The sequence below is a fragment of the Hemiscyllium ocellatum genome, chromosome 3, assembly GCF_020745735.1.
Source record: "Hemiscyllium ocellatum isolate sHemOce1 chromosome 3, sHemOce1.pat.X.cur, whole genome shotgun sequence".
NCBI lineage: Eukaryota > Metazoa > Chordata > Chondrichthyes > Orectolobiformes > Hemiscylliidae > Hemiscyllium > Hemiscyllium ocellatum.
In genome coordinates, this window is record NC_083403.1 from 88,827,927 (window position 1) to 88,851,015 (window position 23,089).

Below are 23,089 nucleotides of genomic sequence, written 5' to 3' on the forward strand. Positions count from 1 at the left end.
AAGATTTGCTTTCCCAAAATGCAGCAGCTCGCATTTATCTGAATTAAATTCGATCTGCCACTTCTCAGCCCATTGGCCCATCAGGTCCAGATCCTGTTGTAATCTGAGGTAACCATCTTCGCTATCCACTACACCTCCAATTTTGGTGTCATTTGCAAATTTATTAACTGTACCTCTTATGCTTGCATCCAAATCATATATGTAAATGACAAAAAGTAGAGGGCCCAGCACCGATCCTTGTGGCACTCCACTGGTAACAGGCCTTCTGTCTGAAATACAACCCTCCACCACCACCTTCTACCTTTGAGCCAGTTCTGTATCAAAATGGCTAGTTCTCCCTGTATTCCATGAGATCTAACCTTGCTAATCAGTCTCCCATGGGAAAACTTGTCGAACGCATTACTGAAGCCCAAATAGATCACACCTACTGCTCTGCCCTCATCTTTGTAACTTCTTCAAAAAACTCAATTAAGTTTGTGAGACATGATTTCCCAGGCACAAAGCCATATTTACTATCCCGAGTCAGTCCTTGCCTTTCCAAATATATGTACATTCTGTCCCTAAGGATTCCGTCCAACAACTTACCCACCACCGAGGTCAGGCTCATTGGTCTATAGTTCCCTGGCTTGTCTTTACCACCATTCCTAAACAGTGGCACCACGTTTGCTAACCTCCAGTCTTCCAGCACCTCACCTGTGACTATCGATGATACAAATATCTCAGCAAGAGGCCCAGCAATCATTTCTCTAGCTTCTCACAGAGTTCTCAGGTACACCTGATCAGGTCCTGGGGATTTATCTACCTTTAACTGTTCCAAGGCATCCAGCACTTCCTCCTCGGTAATCTGGGCATTTTGCAAGATGTCACCATCTATTTCTCCACAGTCTGTATCTTCCATAACCCTTTCCATAGTAAATACTGATGCAAAATATTCATTTAGTATCTCCCCCATTTTCTGTGGCTCCACACAAAGGCCACCTTGCTGATCTTTGAGGCGCGCTATTCTCTCCCTAGTTACCCTTTTGTCCTTAATATATTTGTAAAACCCCTTTGGATTCTCCTTAATTCTATTTGTCAAAGCTATCTCATGTCCCCGTTTTGCCCTCCTGATTTCCCTCTTAAGTATACTCCTACTTTCTTTATACTCTTCCAAGGATTCACTCGATCTATGAGAAAGTGAGGACTGCAGATGTTGGAGATCAGAGCTGAAAATGTGTTGCTGGAGATCTATCCTGTCTATACCTGACATATGCTTCCTTCTATTTCTTAACCAAACCCTCGATTTCTTTAGGCATCCAGCATTCCCTGCATCTACCAGCCTTCCCTTTCACCCTGACAGGAATATACTTTCTCTGGATTCTTGCTATCTCATTTCTGAAGGCTTCCCATTTTCCAGCCATCCCTTTACCTGCGAACATCTATCTCCAATCAGCTTTTGAAAGTTCTTGCCTGATACCGTCAAAATTGGCCTTTCTCCAAATTAGAAATTCAACTTTTAGATCTGGTCTATCCTTTTCCATCACGATTTAAAAGCGAATAGAATTATGGTCGTTGGCCCCAAAGTGCTCACCCACTGACACCTCAGTCACCTGGCCTGCCTTATTTCCCAAGAGTAGGTCAAGTTTTTCATCTTCTCTAGTAGGTACATCCATGGACTGAATCAGAAAATTGTCTTGTACACACTTAAGAAATTTCTCTCCATCTAAACCTTTAACACTATGGCAGTCCCAGTTGATGTTTGGAAAGTTAAAACCCCCTACCATAACCACTCTATTATTCTTACAGATAGCTGAGATCTCCTTACAAGTTTGTTTTTCAATTTCCCTCTGACTATTTGGGGGTGTAATACAATCCCAATAAGGTGATCATCCCTTTATTATTTCTCAGTTCCACCCAAATAACTTTCCTGGATGTATTTCCGGGAATATCCTCCCTCAGCACAGCTGTAATGCTATCCCTTATCAAAATTGCCACTCCCCCTCCTTTCTTGCCTTCCGGTAGCATTTGTATCCTGGAACATTAAGCTGCCAGTCCTGCCCATCTCTGAGCCATGTTTCCCTAATTGCTATGATATCCCAGTGCCATGTTCCTAACCATGCCCTGAGTTCATCTGCCTTCCCTATTCGGCCCCTTGCATTGAAATAAATTAGTTCTACCTTGTCCATGCCTGCCCTGACTGTTTGACTCACTTCTGTTCTCAGCTGTACCCGTCTCAGAATGATCTCTTTCCTCACTATCTTCCTAGGTCCCACTCCCCCACCTTATAGTTTAAATCCTCCCAAGCAGTTCTAGCAAATTTCCCTGCCAATATGCTAGTCCCCTTCCGATTTATGTGCAATCCGTCCTTCTTGTACAGGTCACTTCTTCCCTAAAAGAGATTCCAATGATCCAAAAATGTGAATCCTTCTCCCATACACCAGCTCCTCAGCCATGCATTCATCTGCTCTATCCTCCTATTCCTGCCCTCACTCGCTCGTAGCACTGAGAGTAATTCAGATATTACTAACCTTGAGGACCTCCTTTTTAAATTTCTGCCTAACTTTGTGTAATCTCCCTTCAGAGTTTCAACCTTTTCCCTTCCAATGTGGACAATGACCTCCGGCTGGCCCCTCTCCCCTGTGAGAACATTCTGCACCCTCTCTGAGACATCCTTGTTCCTGGCACCAGGGAAACAACACACCATTCTGCTTTTTCTCTGTTGGCCACAGAAACATCTGTCTGTACCTCGGACTACAGAATCCACTAACACAATTGATGTCTTGGAAGCTGACATACCCCTCGTTGCATTACAGTCAGTCTCAATACCAGAAACGTGGCTGTCCATGCTACATTCTCCTGAGAATCCATCACCTCCTACATTTTCCAAAACAGCATACCTGTTTGAAATGGGTATATCCACAAAAAACTCCTGCTAGCTGCCTCCCTCTCTTACCCTTCCTGGAGTTAACCCATCTATGTGATGGTATCTGAGACTTCCCCTCTTCCTATAACTGCCATCCATCACATACTGTTGCGGCTGCAAATTTCTCATTGCTTCTATCTGTGTCTCCAACCAATCCACTCGATCTGATAAGATCGATTTGAAATACTTAGTTTTGATAAAATTCATTATTTCTTTGCTTTATGACATGATATATAAAATAAAGCACTGGTGAAGATAATAATTGCAGAATAAAACCACACTAATTTGTAAGTCCCTGCCCAATTCTGGATACACAATCTGCAGTACAAGATATCATGAAGAGTTTTAGGATCAACAAAATAAACAGTAAAAAATCAAATGACAGATGAGCTGATGCAAAGAAACAAAGAACATAATTTAAAGTATCGTATTGTTTGTTGATATGAATCAAACATATTCATAAATTTTAAAATCTCAACAACTATATGGAATGTAGTGTCCCTAAAACATTTTTACTCATTGAATAAAATGAAAAAAAAGTTTAAAAAGCCATAAATATTGTATTTCAAAAACATTAAAGTTATAATTTTTCACATGCTTGCATTTTTCTTATTGGAATAGCTATGGGTTACAGTATTGAAGAGATATAATCTTATTTCAGAACTCAGACAAGTCTTGGGGTGGCATGGTGGCTCAGTGGTTGTCTCACAGCATCAGGGACCTGAATTCAATGCCCACCTGGGGCGACTGTCTGTGTGGAGTTTGCACAGTTTTGCCGTGTGCGCTGGTTTCCTCCCACAATCCAAAGATGTGCAGGTGAGGTGAACAGGCCATGCTAAATTGCCCATAGTGATAGGTGCATTAGTCAGAGGTAAATGTAGGGTAGGGGAATGGGGCTGGGTGGGTTACTGTTCAGAGGGTTGGTGTGGACTTGTTGGGTCAAATGGCCTGTTTCCTCACTGTAGATAATCTAAGTTAATTAAAATTTACTCCAACAGGAAAGAATTCTAATTATGTGTAATCAATGGGCAGAAAGTCTCGACAATCGTTTATTTCATTAAAATTAAAACTGTTTATGAGGTTATTGTCTTCTGATCACTCTAGGGTACTCATTGTGCTGATTATTTGCAACATAGAAAGTTCTTACCTGGGATCGAGCTCCTTTGCCACACGTTTAGCTTTGTTCCATTCTTCCCCGCCTATGAAACAGTCAATGGCATCTTTAATGAGGTCCATATTAAGGTACAGTTCAGCTGCCTGCAAATTAATTGTATTATTAAATAATTAAATAAAGACCATCTCCAATAAAAGAAAATCTGAAGCTTCAATCTTTGATACCTCAATGGCATCGCCATAATTGAATACCCTACTTTGCCCAACATCCTGGAGAGTACTGTTGACCAGAAACTCAATTGGACTAGCCATATAAATACCGTGGCTTCACAAACAGTTGAGAAGCTAGAAATCCTGGAGCAAGTAACTCATCTCCTGACTCTCCAAAGACAGGAGACTGGTGGAGAATACCCCACTTACCTGGACGAGTGCAACTCTACAAACTCAAAAAGCTTGACTTCATCCAGAACAAAGCAGCCCACTTAATTGGAACCAAATCCATTCACTCCACCACCGACATTTTGGAGCAGCAGTGTGCACCATCCACATGATGCACTGCAGAAAATCACTCAAGCTCCTTAGACAGTGCTTTCAAAAACCACAACCACCTCCATTTTGAAGGACAATAATAGTACATACATGGGAATACCATCAAGTTCAAATTCCTCTCCAAGCCACTCACCATCCTGACTTGGACATACATCACCATTCCTTCAGTGTTTTGGGTCAAAATACAGTCATAGACATTTGCAGGATGAAAACAGGCCATTTAGTCCAAATCGTCCATGCCAACCAGATATCCTAAATAAATCTAGTTCCATTTACTGGCATTTGGCTAATATCCCTCTCAACCCTTCCTATTAATTTACCCATCCAGATGTTTTTTCTAATGTTGTAATTGTAGCCTTACACCAACTCCAATTAGAGCTTAACTTTGCTTCCTCACCCCTCTCTTCCACAAGGACCATTCCCATCAACACTCTTTGGCTCATGCCACACCCCTCACCAACCAACCTCACCTTGCCTCCAATCCCCTAGCATCTTCCTCAGTAATCGGAAATGATGCCACACCTGCCCATATACCACCTCCCTCACCTCCATCCAGGGCACCAAATAGTCCTTCCACGTGAGGCTGAGGTTCACCTGCATCTCCTTCAACCTAGTCAATTGCATCCGGTGCTCCCGATATGGTCTTCTCTACATCAATGAGACCAAATGTCGACTAGGTGACTGTTTCACCAAGTGTTGTCGCCAGGCCCTAAATGGCCAGCCTGACTTTCCAGTCACTGCCCATTTCAATACCCCCTGCCACTTCCCCTCTGACATGTCCATTCCCAGCCTCCTTCATTGCCGCATCGAATCAGGCTGCAAATTGGAGGAACAATACTCATCTTTCACCTGGGCAGCCTAATGATGAAAAGCAGTGGACACAGCATCGATCCTTGTGGCACATGGCTGTCCTCCAGTCTGAAAAGCAACCCTCTGTCAGCATCGTCTGTCTTCTACCTTCGAGCCAGTTCTGTGTCCAAACAACTAGTTCTCCCATATTCCATGTAATCTAACCTTGCTAATCAGTCTACCAGGAGGAACTTTGTCGAATGCCTTACTGAAGTCCATATAGGTCACGTCCACTGATCTGCCTTCATGAATCCTTTTCGTTACTTCTTTAAAAAAACTCAACTAAGTTTATGAGACATGATTTTCCAAGCACAAAGCCATGTTGAGTATCCCTAATCTGTCCTTGCCTTTCCAAATACATGCAAGTCCTGTCCCTCAGAATTCCCTCCAACAACTTGCCTACCATCGACACTTGGCTCATCAGTCTATAGTTTTTTTTCCTGGCTTTTCCTTATCACCTTCCTTAAATAGTGGCACTATGTGAATCAACCTCCAGTCTTCTGGCACCTCACCTGTGGCTATTGATGATTTAAATATCTCAGCAAGGGGCCCAGCTTCTCACAGAATACTAGGACACTCCGATCCAGATCCTGGGGGTTTATTCACTTTGATGATTTAAGACATCCAGCACATCCTCTTCAGTAATATGAACATTTTTATAGATGTTGCTATTCAATTCCTCACATTCTATATCTTCCATATTGTTCACCACAGTAAACATTGATGCAAATAGTTATTTAGTAATCCCTCCATCTCCTGTGGTCTTATTGATCTTTAAGGGGCCCTGTTCTCTTCCTAGTTACTCTTTTGTCCCTAATGCATTTGTAGAATCCCTTCGGATTCTCCTTAACCCTATTTGCCAAAGCTATCACATGTCCGCTTCTTGCCCTCCTACTTTCCTCCTTAAGTATACTCCTTCTGCCTTTAAACTCTTCTCGGCATTCACTCAATCTCTGCTGTCTATATCTGATAAATGCTTCCTTCCTTTTCTTGACCAAAACTTTAATTTCTACTTCCTACCCTACCAGCCTTGCCCTTCACTCTAACATACGATCTCTGGCCTCTTGGTATACCCATTTTCCCGCCATTCCTTTACCTGCAAACATCTATCCCCAATCAATTTTTGAAAGTTCTTGCCTAATACTGTTAAAACTGGCCTTCCTCCAATTTAGAATTTTAACGGTCCATCTTTTACTATTACTATTTCAAAACGAATAGAATTATGGGCACTGGACCTCAGTCACCTGCCCTGCCTTACCTTCCAAGTATATGTCAACGTTTGCACCTTCTCTAGTAGATATATCCACATACTGAATCAGAAAAATTTATTGTACAAACTTAACAAATGTCTCTTCATCCAAGATCTTAACACTATAGCAGTTCCAGTCTATGTTTGGAGAGTTAAAATCCCCCACCGTAAGCACCGTATTATTCTTACTGATAATTTAGATCTTCTTAGAAATGTGTTTCTCAATTTCCTGCTGACTACTGGGAGCTCTATAGTACAATCTCAATAAGGTGATCATCCTCTTGTTATTTCTTACTTCCACCCAAATAACATCGCTGGACGTATTTCCAGGAATATCCTCCCGAAGTACAATTATATCTTAAGAATATTAGAATTCCCTCGCTAACAGTATTGTGGATCTACCTACAGCATATAGACTGCAGCAGTTCAGGAAAGTTGCTCACCTCCAGCTTCTCAAGGGCAATTAGAGATGGGAAATAAATGCTGGTATAGCCAGTGACACACATACCCCATGGATGAATAATAAAAAGAAGTATTAATTGTCCCAACCATGGACTGAAAAATGATTCATGGTCATTTAGTCAATGTAATACAACAAAAGTGTACAGGTTAACAGAGTTCGCATTGGTGTTACTACATTTAAAAGGAATTATTCTAACTGCACAAAAAAGTGATAAGGCTACAAATGGATTATGTTTGATTAGATGCACACTGTATTTAAGTATGATATTCAAGTTGTAGCTAGGTAATTAAGATATATGTTTCAATCTTTAAGCAATGGTTGTTATAATAAAAAAATTAAATAAATGATGGATCTCTCTCTTTTTAAAAACAAGGAAACCAATCTGGGAAAATTTGGGCAAGTAAATAGAATTACACTGAATAATTTACCCAATAGTTTTTCTGAATATATCAAAAGCTTTTTCTATGATCAAAGTAGCATTTATAGAGAAAAGGCTTTGGAAGTAGTCCTTGCTTGAATATAATTCAACTGCCAGGAGGTGTAGTACTAATTTTAAAAGGAAAACATTTTGATAGTAATGGTTAATGGTATTAGAACAAATAAAAATAAGATCTATGACCAATCATTTTGTTCTACAAATGGTAATGGTTCCAGATTGTGAGGCAGAACAATAGCTTAATAGTTAGCACTGTTGCCTCACAGCGCTATGCACCCAGATTTGAATCCACCGTCAGGCGACTGTTTGTGTGGAGTTTGCACATTCTTCCCATGTCTGCATGAGTTTCCTCCAGGTATCTTGTTTCCTTCTACAGTCCAAAGATATGCAGGTTAGGTAGATTGGCAATACTAAATTGTCCAGGGATGTGCAAGCTAGGTGGATTAGCCATGAGAAATGCCAGGATACAGGGATAGGGTTTGGGGGTCTGAGCGGGATGCTCTTCACAGGGTCAATGTTGATTTGATGGGCCAAATGGCCTGCTTCCATACCATGGGGATTCTATGATTATTAATATTGTAGTTACAGAGTTGCAGATAAGAAACATAACAAGTTAGTTCTTTGGAATTGTGTGGAACCCGCAGGAGATGCGTGAGGTACTAAACGTATATCTTACATTGGTGTTTACTTTGGAGAGGGTTTTGAAAGCGAGAGAACTTACGAAAATAAACAGCGATATCTTGAAGTGTCCATATTACAAAGACGGTGGTGCTGGACATTTTAAAATGCATAAAGTGACAAATCCCCAAGACCTGGATCAGGTGTACCCTAGAATTTTGGAAATCAGGAAAGTGATTCCTGGGCCCCTTGCTGAGATATATGTATCATCAATAGCCATGGGTAAGGTTCTGGAAGGCTAACGTTGGCTACTGCGGTGCCATTATTTAAGAAAGGTAGTAAGGAAAAGGCAGGGAATATGGATCAGTGAGCTTGACATCGGTGGTGGGTAAGTTGTTGGAGGGGATTCTGAGGGACTGGATTTACATGTATTTGGAAAGGCAAGGACTGATTAGGGATAGTCATCATGGCTATCTGAGTGGGACATCATGTCTCAGGAACTTGATTGAATTTTTTTGAAGAAATATCAAAGAAGATTGATGAAAGCAGAGCGGTAAGGTGTTTGACAAGGTTCCACGTAGTAGGTTGGTTAGCATGGTTAGATCACGTGTATACAGAGAGAATTAGCCATTTGGATACAAAATTGGCTTGAAGTTAGGAGACATAGGATAGTGGTGGAGGGTTGTTTTTCCGACTGGAGGCCTGTGACCAGCAGTGTGCTGCAAGATCAATGCTGAGTCCACTGCATCTCACCAGTTATATAAATAATTTGGATGTGAACATTGGAGATATGGCTACTAAGATTGCAGATGACATTAAAATTTTGGTGGAGTGGACAGCGAAGAAGTTTACTTTACAGTACTTAGCACAGTGGCTCAATGGTTAGCATTGCCTCACAGCACCAGGGAGCTGGGTTCAATTCCAGCCTGAGGCGACTGTCTGTGTGGAGTTTGCACATTCTCCCTGTGTCTGCGTGGGTTTCCTCCCACAGTCCAAAGATGTGCAGGTTAGGTGAATTGCCCTATGCATTGGTCATAGGGAAATGGGTCTGAGTAGGTTACTCTTCAGAGGGTCGGTGTGGACTGGTTGGGCCAAAGGGCCTGTTTCCACACTGTAGGGGATCTAATCTAATCTAAATGACAAGGTCCTGACGGGTGTGGCTGAACGAAGAGACCTTGGGTTGCAGGCTCATAATTCCTTGAAAGCAGTCACAGGTAGATGGTAATGAAGGCGGCATTCGGCATGCATGCCTTTATTCGCCAGTGCATTGCATACAGTGGTTGGGATATTATGCTGTGGCTATACTCTGGTATTATCGATTGCCATAGGTGAAGTGCCAGAAGACTGAAGGTTGACTAACATAGTGCTATTATTTAAGAAAGATGGAAAGGAATAGCCAGGGAACTATAGATCAGTGAGCGTGACATCAATGGTGGGTAGGTTTTTGGAAGGGATTCTAAGGAACGGGATTTAGATGCATTAGTTAGGCCACGATTGGAATACTGTGTTCAATTCTGGTCTCCCTGTTAAAGGAAACTTGAAAGGGTTCAGAAAAGATTTACAAGGATGTTGTCAGGGTTGAGGGTTTGAGCTATAAGGAGAGGCTCAATAGGCTGGGGTCATTTTCCCTGGAGTGTCAGGCTGAAGGGTGACCTTATTGAGGTTTGTAAAATCATGAGAGGCATGAATATAGTTAATAGACAAGGTCGATCCCCCAGGATGGGTAAGTGCAAAACTAGAGGGCATTGGTTTAAAGTGAGACGAGAATGATTTAAAGGGGTCTGAAGGGACAACCATTTCATGTGCCATCCTCTACGTGTATGGAATGAACTGCCAGAGGCGTTGGTAGAGACTGTACAATTACAGCACTTAAAAGGCATCTGGAAAGGTATATGAGTGGGAAGGGTTTAGAGGGTTATGGGTCAAATGCTGGCAAATAGGGGACTTGATTAATTTACAAAATCTGGTCGGCATGGACAAATTGGACCAAAGGGTCTGTTTCTGTGCTGGACATCTCTATGACTCTAATTACATCATGAATGTGCATGATTATTCACAGAGTAAAATTATTTTCATTATTGGTGGATTGTCAACTATATCAAACATTTTTTGTTTATTCTTCATTTTAGTGAGGCCAGGACAATGGTGGCACAGTGGTTAGCACTGCTGCCTCACAGTGCCAGAGACCTGGGTTCAATTCCTACCTCAGGCAACTGTCTGTGTGGAGTTTGCACATTCTCCCAGTGTCTGTGTGGGTTTCCTTCGGGTGCTCCAGTTTCCTCCCACAGTCCAAAAACGTGCAGGTTAGGTGAATTGGCCATGCTAAATTGCCCATAGTGTTAGGTGAAGGGGTAAATGTAGGGGTTGCTCTTCGGAGGGTCAGTGTGGACTTGTTGGGCCGGAAGGCCCGTTTCCACATTGTAAGTAATCTAATCTAAATCTAAAATGAGGAACAGTGAAAACACTAAGTGCATATTGCTTTTATCCCTCACAATAGATTCTGACTATTTACCCTTTAAAATTAGTAGAACACCTCTGAATGACTGAATTAAATACAAGGAGGAACAACTTTCAAAGCATTCCTCATGTTCTTTAAAACTCTTCTAGATGATACTGCTTTGATTTAGTGCTAGATCAGAATTTATGATGATCTAATTAATAATCTAATGAAGTACTTCCTTAAGTTAGGTTGTGTACATAGAATCAAATTCAGACAGAACCTTAATTATTGCAATCTGGAGTAACTTTTATGAGTGAAGTCAAAAGGATTATGAGTAAGTCTAAAGAAGGATGAAGAAGTCCAGATGTCCCTTTTTCTAGTATGGGTACACAATCTTATTCAGCTATGTACCGAAACTAAAAATTGAAGGAAACAATCAGTTGAAGGAGAAGGAAAAACCATGATTTATTCCTCCACAAAACACTGACATTGTACTATACTTTTAAAGGAGTTCCCACACGTCATTGACAAAGAAAGGGCAGTAATTCAAAAATTAGAAGGGCAACTATATATATGCCAAAACATATTATTTCTATCAAGATTTAATTTTATTTATCTTTTGTATGTAAATATTGCTGGCAAGGCCAGCATTGATTGTCCTTTAGAAAATAGGGTAGACCTTTTTGAGCAATTTGATACACCTCAGTGGCCTGCTAGATCAAGAACGCAGTTAAGAGTAAATAAGTATTCCAGCAAGCCAATTAGAAGAACAGTTATGCTTCCTGAAAAGATATCAGTTAACTGGCTGGGTATTTATTACAATCTGACAGTTAAACGGTTAATTTTATTGACAAAAATTTTTAAAACCGAGTGCAAATTCAGAAACTTGCTTTAATGAGACTCAAACTCTCTCTCTCCCTGGATGATTAGTTTAATCGTAACAATCAGACTATCACACCAGTGAAGAGTTACTTATACTGGGAATTTTAAAACAATGCCAATTAAAGCATATCCATCACTACATTAAGGAGAAAATAGATTAACATTTCAGATAAAAATCCTTTGCTAGCCCTCCTCAAGAACCATCACTTGACAACGTAACCCAGGTTTTCTCTGTTGGTGAGTATTCCAAACACTTTCTGATTTGATTTAACTGTTATATTTACATCATCTGCATAGATAACATAATCAAAAATTAGACTAATTCAAATCCATACCGCACTGTATTTCTTTATTTCAACCAGTCGAGGACCAAGTGTCTGAATCACCTCAAGTGTTTTGTCCTGATTTAAAAATTTGATAGACAGTTCAGCAGCCTGGAATATGAAGAACTCAGTAAGAATAGAGAAACCTTGTACAAAAAAAAATTCCATAGTGATTCCAAGATAGTAAGATAAATTTAAATTTAGTACTGACCATAAATAAGATAAGACAGGGTAAACCTCAAAAAACTTGAGGACTCTTCATTGGCCAGAGACACAGAATATTTTGAAACATAGCAAGTTTTGAGAAGATTTGTAGCTCAGGTTGAGGTTCTGGATGTAGGTTTGCTCACACAGCTGGAAGATTCATTTCCAGATGTTTCATCACCCTACGAAGTAACATCACCCAGAGGCCCACTGAAGATGTTACATTGTAGGGTGACAAAACATCCGGAAATGAACCTTCCAGCTCAGCGAGCAAATCTACATCCAGAATTTTGAAACATAATTAACAGCCAAGCATGAAATTCAGACACATTAATTACAACAAAAACTGAAAAGTTTAAAGAAAGAATAATCCATAAAGAATTGTCAAAGTAGAAAAATACCAGACACTTGCAGCAGGTCATTCAACATCAGTAAAAAGAAATTCAGGTACCACCTCTATTCCTTTCAGCTTTTTGCCTTCTGGAAAAAGGATGGTCCATTTTTTAGATTCAATTGTTTCATTTCGGCTATTTAACCTTTGTGAAAAGTGTATTTTACAACAATATGACTCATCTACCAAATAATATTTTGGCATTTAAACGCTATCACAATGGACCTATATAAAACATAAAATTAAACTTTGGGGTTGCTTTTCATTTTGTTTTCTGGCATGGACTGAGAGCTGACTTGATTCTTTTGTGCCTTGAATGATTATTTCTGGTGGCTAGCCAAACTACTCATACATCAAAGTAAGGCCATAAGACATAGGAGCAGAAATTAGGCTATTCAGTCCATCAAATCTGCTCCACCTTTCAATCATAGCTGATAAATTTCTCAACCCTATTCTCCTGCTTTCTCCCCATAACCCTTGATCCCCTTAGCAATCAAGAGCCTATCTATCTTAGTCTTAAATATACTCAATGACCTGGCCTCCACAGCCCTCTATGGCAATGAATTCCATAGAGTCACTACTCTCTGACTGAAGAAGTTTCTCTTTATCTCCATTCTAAAAGGTCTTCCCTTTACTCTAAGACTGTGGGCTCAGGTCCTTGTCTCTCCTACAACTGGAAACATCTCTCCAACATCTACTCTGTCCAGGCCATTCAGTATTCCATATGTTTCAATTAGATTTTCTCTCATCTTTCTAAACTCCATTGGGGATAGGCCCAGAGTCCTCAAACGTTCCTCATATGCTATTCCGGCAACCATTCTCGTAAACCTCCTCTGAACATGCTCCAGGGCCTGGACATCCTTCCTGAGATATGACGTTCAAAACTACACACAATACTCCAAATGTAGTCTGATCAGAGTCTTACAGAATGTCATAAGTATACCCCTGCTTTTATATTTAAGTCCTCTCAAAATAAATGCCATCATTGCATCTGCCTTCCTAACTACTGACTCAACCTGCAATTTTACCTTGAGAGAACCCTGGACAAGAACTCCCAAGTCTCTTTGCACTTCAGACTCTGAATTTTCTCCCCATTTAGAAAATAGTCCATGGCTCTATTCTTCTTACCAAAATGCATGACTTAGATTAGATTAGATTAGACTTACAGTGTGGAAACAGGCCCTTCGGCCCAACAAGTCCACACCGACCCGCCGAAGCGCAACCCACCCATACCCCTACATTTACCCCTTACCTAACACTATGGGCAATTTAGCTTGGCCAATTCACCTGACCCGCACATCTTTGTGACTGTGGGAGGAAACCGGAGCACCCGGAGGAAACCCACGCAGACACGGGGAGAACGTGCAAACTCCACACAGTCAGTCGCCTGAGTCGGGAATTGAACCCGGGTCTACAGGCGCTGTGAGGCAGCAGTGCTAACCACTGTGCCACCGTGCCGCCCACAAAGAAATAATGACCTCACACTTTCCCAAGTGTACTCCATCTACCGCTTCTTTGCCCACTCTTCTATCCAATTTCCTCATTTCCCCTCCCCACCTTACCCCAGTTCCAAGCTTCCAGTTCAGCACCATCCTCACGACCTGTCCTACCTGCCAATCTCCCTTCCCAGCTATCTGCTCCACCCTCCCCTTTGACGTATCACCTCCATCCCCACCTCCATTCACCTATTGTATTCTTTGCTACCTCCCCCCACCCTCTTCTCTGACCTATCACCTCCAACCCCACCCCCAATCACCTATTGTACTCTTTGCTACCTTCTCCCCAACACTCTTTTCCCCCCCCCACCCACCACACACACTTATCTCCCCACCCTGGACGCTTCCTGCCTCCACTCCTGATGAAGGGCTCTTGTCCGAAAAGTCAATTTTCCTGCTCCTTGGATGCTGCCTGACTTGCTGTGCTTTTCCAGCACCACTCTGATATACACTTTCCTAACCTGCCTAAATCTTTCTGCAGCCCCCTGCCTCCTCAATGCTACCTGCTCCTCTACCTATCTTTGTCTTATCTGCAAATGTAGCTAGAGTACCCTCAGCTCCTTCATCTAGATTGTAAATGAATAAAGTGAAAAGCTGTGGTCCCTTGTGGAACACCACTTGTCACCGACTACCATCCTGAGAAGGACTCTTTTATCCGCATTCTCTGTTTGCTGCCAGATAGCCAAACTGCTATCCATTCCAGCAGCTTGTCCCTAACACCATGGACCTTTATTTACTGATGGATTACCCAGAATCTAAGATGGAGGACGGAAAGATTTTTTGGCTGTAACAGGCTGCTCCTTTTTTGAGGTATTTTAGGTGTTGGAGGTGATTTTCTCAAATTCCAGGAGCAGCAATTATTGTTTTATATGCTGCTGCAGTGTTTTGAAACTTCGGAGAAAAAAAAAGTCAAAACAACAGCACTTTCAAAAGGGAGAGGAACAGAGAAAGGCAGCACATGGTGAGGTGAGGTCAGCTCAGAGGGAAGAGAGAGATGGAGAAAGAAACCCACACAGCTAACTGACACAACAGTGAACCTGCACAGGTACACCCTTTGCTGTTTGAGTTCATGCATTGTTGGATATAGGAGTGCGCCTGGGAAAATGAACAAACAGTGAAATTCATAACTAATCTTGGAGGAACTTGTTTGTGAGAGGTCATAGCGTAGAAAATGATAAGTGAATAATTTAAGTGTGGCCTTACAGTAAGTCTGCAGTAGTGAGTAGAGTGGGTTCTTTCTTCATTACATGCTTTATTTGAGATATGTCTCTTGATTCAACTTAAAAAATATAAGCCATAAGCATTACGTTAGCCTGGAGCAGTGTTTTATAGAGGAATAAGACGGTCCTAATTTCTGGGTCTGTACATTGAAAGAAGCAAAAATGGTCACTAGGAGAGCGATATGCTCTTCTTGTCAGATGTGGGAGTTTACGGAGAGTTTCAGTGTTATTGAGGATTATATCTGTAATAAATGCCATTGGTTGCGAATCCGATCATATCGAATGGATTGGTTGGACAGACAGTTAGAGGCAATGAGGAATTTACAAGAGCAAGGGGATGTGATGGATGGGAGAGAAGTTACACATACAATCACACAGATGGGTTATCTCCAGGAAAGGTAAGAAAGGTAGGCAAGTAGTTGCAGAAGTCTTCTATGGCTATCCCCATTTCAAATAAGTATGCTGTTTTGGAAAATGTAGGGCATGTTGGATTCTCAGGGGAATGAAGCATGAACAATCACATTTCTGGTGTCGAGACTGGCTAAATGCAATGAGCGGTATGCCGGGTTCCAAGAGATCAATTGTGTTAGGGGACTTTATAGTCCAGCAGTGAAAAGTCAGAATGGTGTGTTGCCTCCCTGGTGCCAGGATCAAGGATGTCTCAGAGAGGGTGCAGAATGTTCTCAAGGGAAAGAGGGACCAGCAGGAGGTCATTGTACACATTGGAACCAATGACATAGGGGAAAAGGATGAGATTCTGAAGGGAGAATATAAAGAATTAGGCAGGAATTTGAAAAGCTAGTGAGGGTAGATTAGATTAGATTAGATTACTTACAGTGTGGAAACAGGCCCTTCGGCCCAACAAGTCCACACCGACCCGCCGAAGCGCAACCCACCCATACCCCTACATATACCCCTTACCTAACACTACGGGCAATTTAGCATGGCCAATTCACCTGACTCGCACATCTTTGGACTGTGGGAGGAAACCGGAGCACCCGGAGGAAACCCAGGCAGACACGGGGAGAACGTGCAAACTCCACACAGTCAGTCGCCTGAGGCGGGAATTGAACCCAGGTCCCTGGCGCTGTGAGGCAGCAGTGCTAACCACTGTGCCACTGTGCCGTAGGGTAGGAATAGGAGGATAGAACAGAGTAAGGAATGGTTGAGGAGCTGGTATATGGGAGAAGGATTCACATTTTTGGATCATTGGAATCTCTTCTGGGTAGAAGTGACCAGTACAAGAAGGACAGATTGCACCACAACTGGAAGGGGACTAATATACTGGCAGGGAGATTTGCTAAAGCTGCTCCGGTGGATTTAAACTATTAAGGTTGGTGGGGGGGGGGGGGGGGGGGGGGGGGGTGGTGGCGGGACCCAGAGTCATAGTGGGGAAGGAGATCAACCTGAGACTGGTACAGTTGATAAAAGAATTGAGTCAGGGCAGACAGGGACAAAGCAGAGAACAAGGTAGGAATGATAAATTAACCTGCATTTATTTCAATGCAAGAGGCCTCTAAGGGAAGGCATATGATCTTAGGGCATGGTTAGGAATACGGGACTGGGATATCATAGCAATTACAGAAACATGGCTCAGGGATGGACAGGACTTGCAGCTTTATGTTCCAGGATACAAATGCTACAGGAAGGACAGAAAGAGAGGCAAGAGAGGAGGGGAAGTGGCATTTTTAATAAATGATAGCATTACAGCTGTTCTGAGGGAGGATATTCCCAGAAATATATCCAGGGAAGTTATTTGGGTTGAACTGAGAAATAAGGAAGGGATAATCACCTTATTGGGATTATATTATAGACCCCTCAATAGTCAGAGGGAAATTGAGAAACAATTTTATAAGGAGATTTCAGTTATCTGTAAGAATAATAGGGTGGTTATGGTAGGGGATTTTAACTTTCCAAACATTGACTGGGACTGCCATAATGTTAAGGGTTCAGATGGAGAGGAATTTGTTAAGTGTGTACAAGAAAACTTTCTGATTCAATATGTGGATGAACCTACTAGAGAAGGTGCAAAACTTGATTCTGGATTAGTGGTGCTGGAAGAGCACAGCAGTTCAGGCAGCATCCAAAGGTGCAAAACCTGACCTACTGCTGGGAAATAAGACAAGGCACATGACTGAAGTGTCAGTGGGGGAGTACTTTGAGGCCAGCGACCATAATTCTATTAGTTTTAAAATAGTGATGGAACAGGATAGACTAGATCTAAAAGTTGTATTTCTAAATTAGAGGAAGGCTAATTTTGACGGTATTAAGCAAGAACTTTCAAAAGTTGATTGGGGGTAAATGTTCGCAGGGACAGTTTAAAAATGGGAAGCCTTCAGAAATGAGATAACAAGAGTCCAGAGACAGTATATTCCTGTTAGGGTGAAAGGAAAGACTGGTAGGTGTAAGGAATGCTGGATGACTAAAGAAATTAAGGGCTTGGTTAAGAAAAAGAAGGAAGTCTATGTCACATGTAGATGGTCTATGATCATGGTAAATGATCATGAATCCTTAGAAGAGTATAAAGGCAGTAAAACTATTAGCGAGTTTTGAGAAAATTTGTAGCTCAGATTGAGGTTCTGGATGTAAGTTTGCTCGCTGAGCTGAAAGGCTCATTTTCAGACGCTTCATCACCATACTAGATAACATCTTCAGTGAGCCTCTGAACAAAGTACTGTTGATGCTTCCTGCTTTCTATTGATATGTTTGGGTTTCTTTGGGTGGTGATAGCATTTCCTATAGTGATGTCATTTCCTGTTCTTTTTCACAGGTAAATCGGGTTCAAGTCAATGTGTTTGTTGATAAGAGTTCTGGTTGGTATGCCATGCTTCTAGGAATTCTCATGAATGTTTTTGGTAGACCATAAACCCACCAACACACTAAAACAGCAGCTAGTGAACTTGAAAGACCCAATATAGACAACAAGCAAAACTAATGTCATTTACAAAACACCATGCAAGTACTGTAGCAAACACTACATTGGACAAACAGGCAGAAAACTAGCCACCAGGATACATGAACATCAACTAGCCACAAAACGACATGACCCTCTCTCACTAGTAACCTTACATACAGATAAGGAAGGACACCACTGGGACAACACATCCATCCTCAGACAAGCTAAACAGAGACATGGACGAGAATCCCTAGAAGCATGGCATTCCATCTGGAAGTCTATCAACAAATACATTAATTTGGACCCAATTTACCACACCCTAAGAAAAAGACATCACCAAAGGAAATGACATCACCATTGAGTACAGGAGTTGGGAGGTCATGTCGCAGCTGTACAGGACATTGGTTCAGCTACTTTTGAAATATTGCATGCAATTCTGCAGAAAGAAGTTGTGAAACTTGAAAGGGTTTAGAGAAGATTTACAAGGATGTTGCCAGGATTGGAGGATTTAAGTTATGAGGAGAGGCTGAATAGGCTGAGGCTGTTTTCTCTGAAGCGTCGGAGGCTGAGGGGTGACCTTATAGAGGTTTATAAAATCATGAGGGGCACGGATAGGATAAATAGACAAAGTCTTCTCCCTGGGGTGGGGGAGTCTAGAACTACAGTGCAAAGGTTTAGGATGAGAGGGGAAAGACATAAAACAGACCTAAAAGGGCAACATTTTCACACAGTGGGTTGTACGTGTATGGAATCAGCTGCCAGGGGAAGTGGTGGAGGCTAGTACAATTGCAACATTTAAAAGGCATCTGGGTGGGTATATGTATTGGAAGGGTTTGGAGGGATATGGGCTGGGTACGGGCAGGTGGGACTAGATTGCGTTGGGATATCTGGTCAGCATGGACAAGTTGGACCAAAGGGTCTGTTTCCGTACTGTATATCTCTATGACTCTACTCAGTCGCCTCCTGTGCATTACCTTGTCAAAGGCCTTCTTGAAGTTCAGGTAGGTAACATCGATTGGCTCTCCTTGGTCTAACCTGCTCGTTACTTTCTCAAAGAAGTCTAGCAGATTTGTCAGGTATGACTTCCCCTAGATGAAGCCATGCTGACTTTGCCCTATTTTACCAGACACTTCCAAGTATTCAGAAATCTCATCCCTCAGAATGGATGCCCACAACGTCATAACAGCCGATTTCAATCTGCGGGACAAGCTCATTTACCTTATTCCTTACATCTGTCCTATTTGTGTCTGTGCTGGAGATTTTAATAACCTCTCCTGAGTTCCACACTCTTACCTCCGCCTTTAATTTGGGTTTTCTAATTTCCCTTATAATTGAATATAGTTATCCAATTATAGATAAGCATTCTGCACTTCCTGGGTGTAATTTAAAATTTAGAACTCTCAAAAACAATACTAATTTTTTTATCATGCATAAATTGCAGGAAATTCAATTAATTGACGACTGTGAAGAATTCTCCAAAGCAGATGTTTATAGGTAAGTAGAGTTTTTGTATTTGCTATGCATAGCCTCGAGAAAATTTTGATCGTCAACAACTATTGGGTCCACTTCAATTGTCAGTTGCTCCTCTTGATGAAAATGTAACTTTGAAATACACATCTCACCTTCATCCAGCACTTCTCCATCAGAGCTAGGTTATTTGTCTCTTTGACTTTAAGGTAGCATTCCACTGCTCTTACATATTCTCCTGATTGCTCCCATTCTCTAGCTTGTTCAACTATTCCTTCTACTCCCCTGTGAGACACAAATATAAACCAAAAAAAAGTTAAAACAGAAAATGGAAAATACAGTAACATCTAAATGGATAGTTCAGTGCTTTGCAGAGCATGATTCAAGCTGTTTATGTATGATAATTGTATACTGAATTTCTGAATGAGTGCAGAAGGTTGTTTATATAATCATTACATTAACCTCATTTCTACTTATCATAAATACTGATTGCCAGCAATGAAATACAACTACATTTGTATTTACAATAAAAAAACAATGACTGGGTAATTGGTGACAATATTTCATGAAGTATGTTTGCTAAGAAGCATGCAAAATCCATAAAGGTACAATTTGGAGCAGGGATTTCATCTTCGAATTTATTTTTCAAATGCTAACAACCAATTCCACAAGTAGTTAACTTCTGTACTAAATTTTATATCACTTTACTTATGTTGGATATACTTCAGGCAAGTCAGCAGACCACCTGCTGAATGATTTCCAGATTAAACCAAACTAGTCAAATTCGCAAAGGCGTAGAGGATCACCGACAAGACTTTGTCAAGAGGTTAGCAATATTCTCCAACTTAGCATGTGTTGGCTTCACCTTGGATATAATTGCTGAACAGTCAAAGATTTCTGTAGCTGGTAGAAATCCAAAGAGCTTTGTTTCATATTTTCAACTATTTTGCTATTCAAACATGAAAAAAATGACTTCAAGGAAAAATCACATGGAAAGTCAAATGAGGAAGTACCAAAGGAAAGTATCAAGGGTCTCCCTTGATTCTTCTCACTTATTTCTTAGTTCAGAGTAGCGTAAACACAGGCTTTCAAACGATTCACTATTCATCCTCGTAACAGTAGATGGTGGTAAGGAAATTACACCATTAATTTTTTCACCATTTCCACTTTATTCCAGCTAACTTGCTTACTTTGTTCCTTTCTTAATTGCTTCCTGTTCATATTCTTCCTGAAGTTGTTCCAGCTTGTTAGGGATATATTCTTTACAAATTCTAATTGCATCACTCCACATTGCGACTTCCTGAAACCAAGAAATTAAGTAAAATGGTTTTATCACACGAAGAGCACATTTTTCAATTTTTGTTTTGTATCTGCTGTGGTGCAACTACTACCATGCTTATCTCAGAAACAGAAGTTTGCCAGTTCAAGTCCTACTGAGTGGAAAAAAAAGGCTAGGGTGCTAGTCCAGTACCGAGGTAATATCAAAAATTTATTTTTCAGCTGGGACTTTAAACTGAGAATCAAAAAGTGTGGGCCTGGAAAAGCACAGCTGGACAGGCAGCATCTGAAGAGCAGGAGAGTCGATGTTTCGAGCGTAAGCTCTTTATTCCCAATGCTGCTGTGAAGGCTGTGCTTTTCCAGTGCCACAAGTTTTGACTCTGATGTCCAGTATCTTCGGTCCTCACTTTTTCCCTGTTAAACTGAGACCTGCGTACTCTCGGGTAAATGTAAAAAATCCCATGCAGTATTCTGAAGGAGGACAGGACTAATATTTATTTCTCAATCAAGCTCTCAAAAACCGTTACCTCACAATTATCTCTCTTCTGTTTGTGGGGGCTTACTATGTTCAACCTGGCTGTCTAGTTACTTGCATTGCAACAGTGACGACATTTGAAAATCTCCTGCCTTCTCCCTGTAACCTTGATCTCCATACCAATCAAGAACCAATCTAACTCTGTCTTCAATACACTCAATGATTTGGCTTCCACAACCCTCTGCAGCAATGAGTTCCACAAATTCAAAACCCTCTGGCTGAAGACAATCCTCCTCAACTCAGTTCTAAAATGATGGCACTTCACTCTGAGGCTGCGTCCTCAGGTTTTACTAGTGACAAACCTTCTCCATGTCCACTTTATCTAGGCATCTCAGAATTCTGTAAGTTTCGACTCGGATCCCTCCCCCTCAACCTGCTAAACTCCATCGAGTATAGGCCCAGTGTCCTCAATCACTCCTCATATGACAAACCCTTCATCCCCTAAAACATTCTTGAAAATCTCCTCTGGACCCCCTTCAAAGCCAGCACATTTTTCCTTAGATACGGGGCCCAAAATGGCTCATGATATTCAAAATCCAGTATAACCAGAGCCTTATACAGCCTTTGCAGTAAATTTCTGTTTTATTTTTAGGCTTCTTGAAATGAATGCTAAGGTTGCATTTGCCTCCCTAATAGACAACTAAACCTGCGTGTTGACTTTAACAGAATCCTTAAATAGATCTCCCAATTTTCTTTGTGCTTCAAATTTCTAAAGTCTTTCCCCATTTAGAAAATAATCTACACCTCCATTCTTCCTACCAACATGCATAACTTCACCTTCCCAAATAATAATCCATCTGCTGATTCCTTACCCACTCCCCTAGCTAGTCCAAGTTCTTCTGCAGCCTTCCCTCTTCCTCAACATCACCTGTGCCTCCACCTATCCTTGTGTTATCTGCAAACTTCGCAACAATATCCTCAGGTCCTTCATACAGATTGTTAAGGGATAAGGCAGCCCAAACTCTGGGTGTATCTCACTTTGGATGTGATCACTCCTTCCTGACCATGCAAATCTTACTTCAAGGTTGGAATCTGATAGGAGTGAGAGGTGTGATAAATTGGTTGACTTATGTGGCGAGGCCCATCTTGTTGATCTTCTTGCTTCACGTTTTATTCTTTTCATCAGTGGTGTGGTGCGATTCTCACTGGCCAGTGGTGAGATGCCAACTGTTATTGGCATCCCCTCTGCACTGACTTTCCATACTACCTCCAAATTCCCTGAACTGTACACTCATTCTGGGCAGGTCTCACTTTGGATGTGATCTCTCCTTCCTGACCATGCAAAGCTTACTTCAAGGTTGGAATCTTGTAGAAATGAGAGGTGTGGCAAATCGGTCGATTTATGTGGTGAGACCCATTTTGATGATCCTCTTGCTTCATGTTTTATACTTTTTGCCAGTGGTGTGGTGCGATTCTCACTGGCCAGTGGTGAGATGCCAATTGACAGTCATTATTAATTGTTCAACTAAATGCCTTGTTAATGCCAAAACATGCCTCATTAAAATTCAAAATATCACCTTACCAAAGATGTCAGGAAAACTTGACAAGGAAACCAGAGTTAGTGCCTCTGGATTCAGCTTGCCATTTGCTTTGAACAACCTCCAATTTGAACACTGGCATCAAAACCTCAGCGCATGCTCTATGGGCACTAGTCACACACGCCCTACATCTGCAAATCGTAGCAACTGAAACATGCCACCCTTTAAGAACCCGCATGCTCAAGGATTCTTTAAATACCAATCAGGGTGGCCAGTGAATGAGGGAAGATGTTGCAGGCA

At 41.5% G+C, this 23,089-nt stretch overlaps 1 protein-coding gene across 3 annotated transcripts in view; it reads right to left on the reverse strand.

Annotated features, from left to right (window-relative positions):
* The window catches only part of ift172 (intraflagellar transport 172), a 242,173-nt gene that overhangs the window by 50,333 nt on the left and 168,751 nt on the right, over positions 1–23,089 (reverse strand). For all 3 annotated transcript variants that reach the window (XM_060851638.1, XM_060851630.1, XM_060851645.1), the window contains 4 exons: positions 20,689–20,798; positions 19,654–19,783; positions 11,837–11,935; positions 4,050–4,159 (listed from right to left, as the gene is read on the reverse strand). In XM_060851638.1, the coding sequence (XP_060707621.1) occupies positions 4,050–4,159; positions 11,837–11,935; positions 19,654–19,783; positions 20,689–20,798 (449 nt within the window). The remainder of the gene's footprint in view (positions 1–4,049; positions 4,160–11,836; positions 11,936–19,653; positions 19,784–20,688; positions 20,799–23,089) is intronic.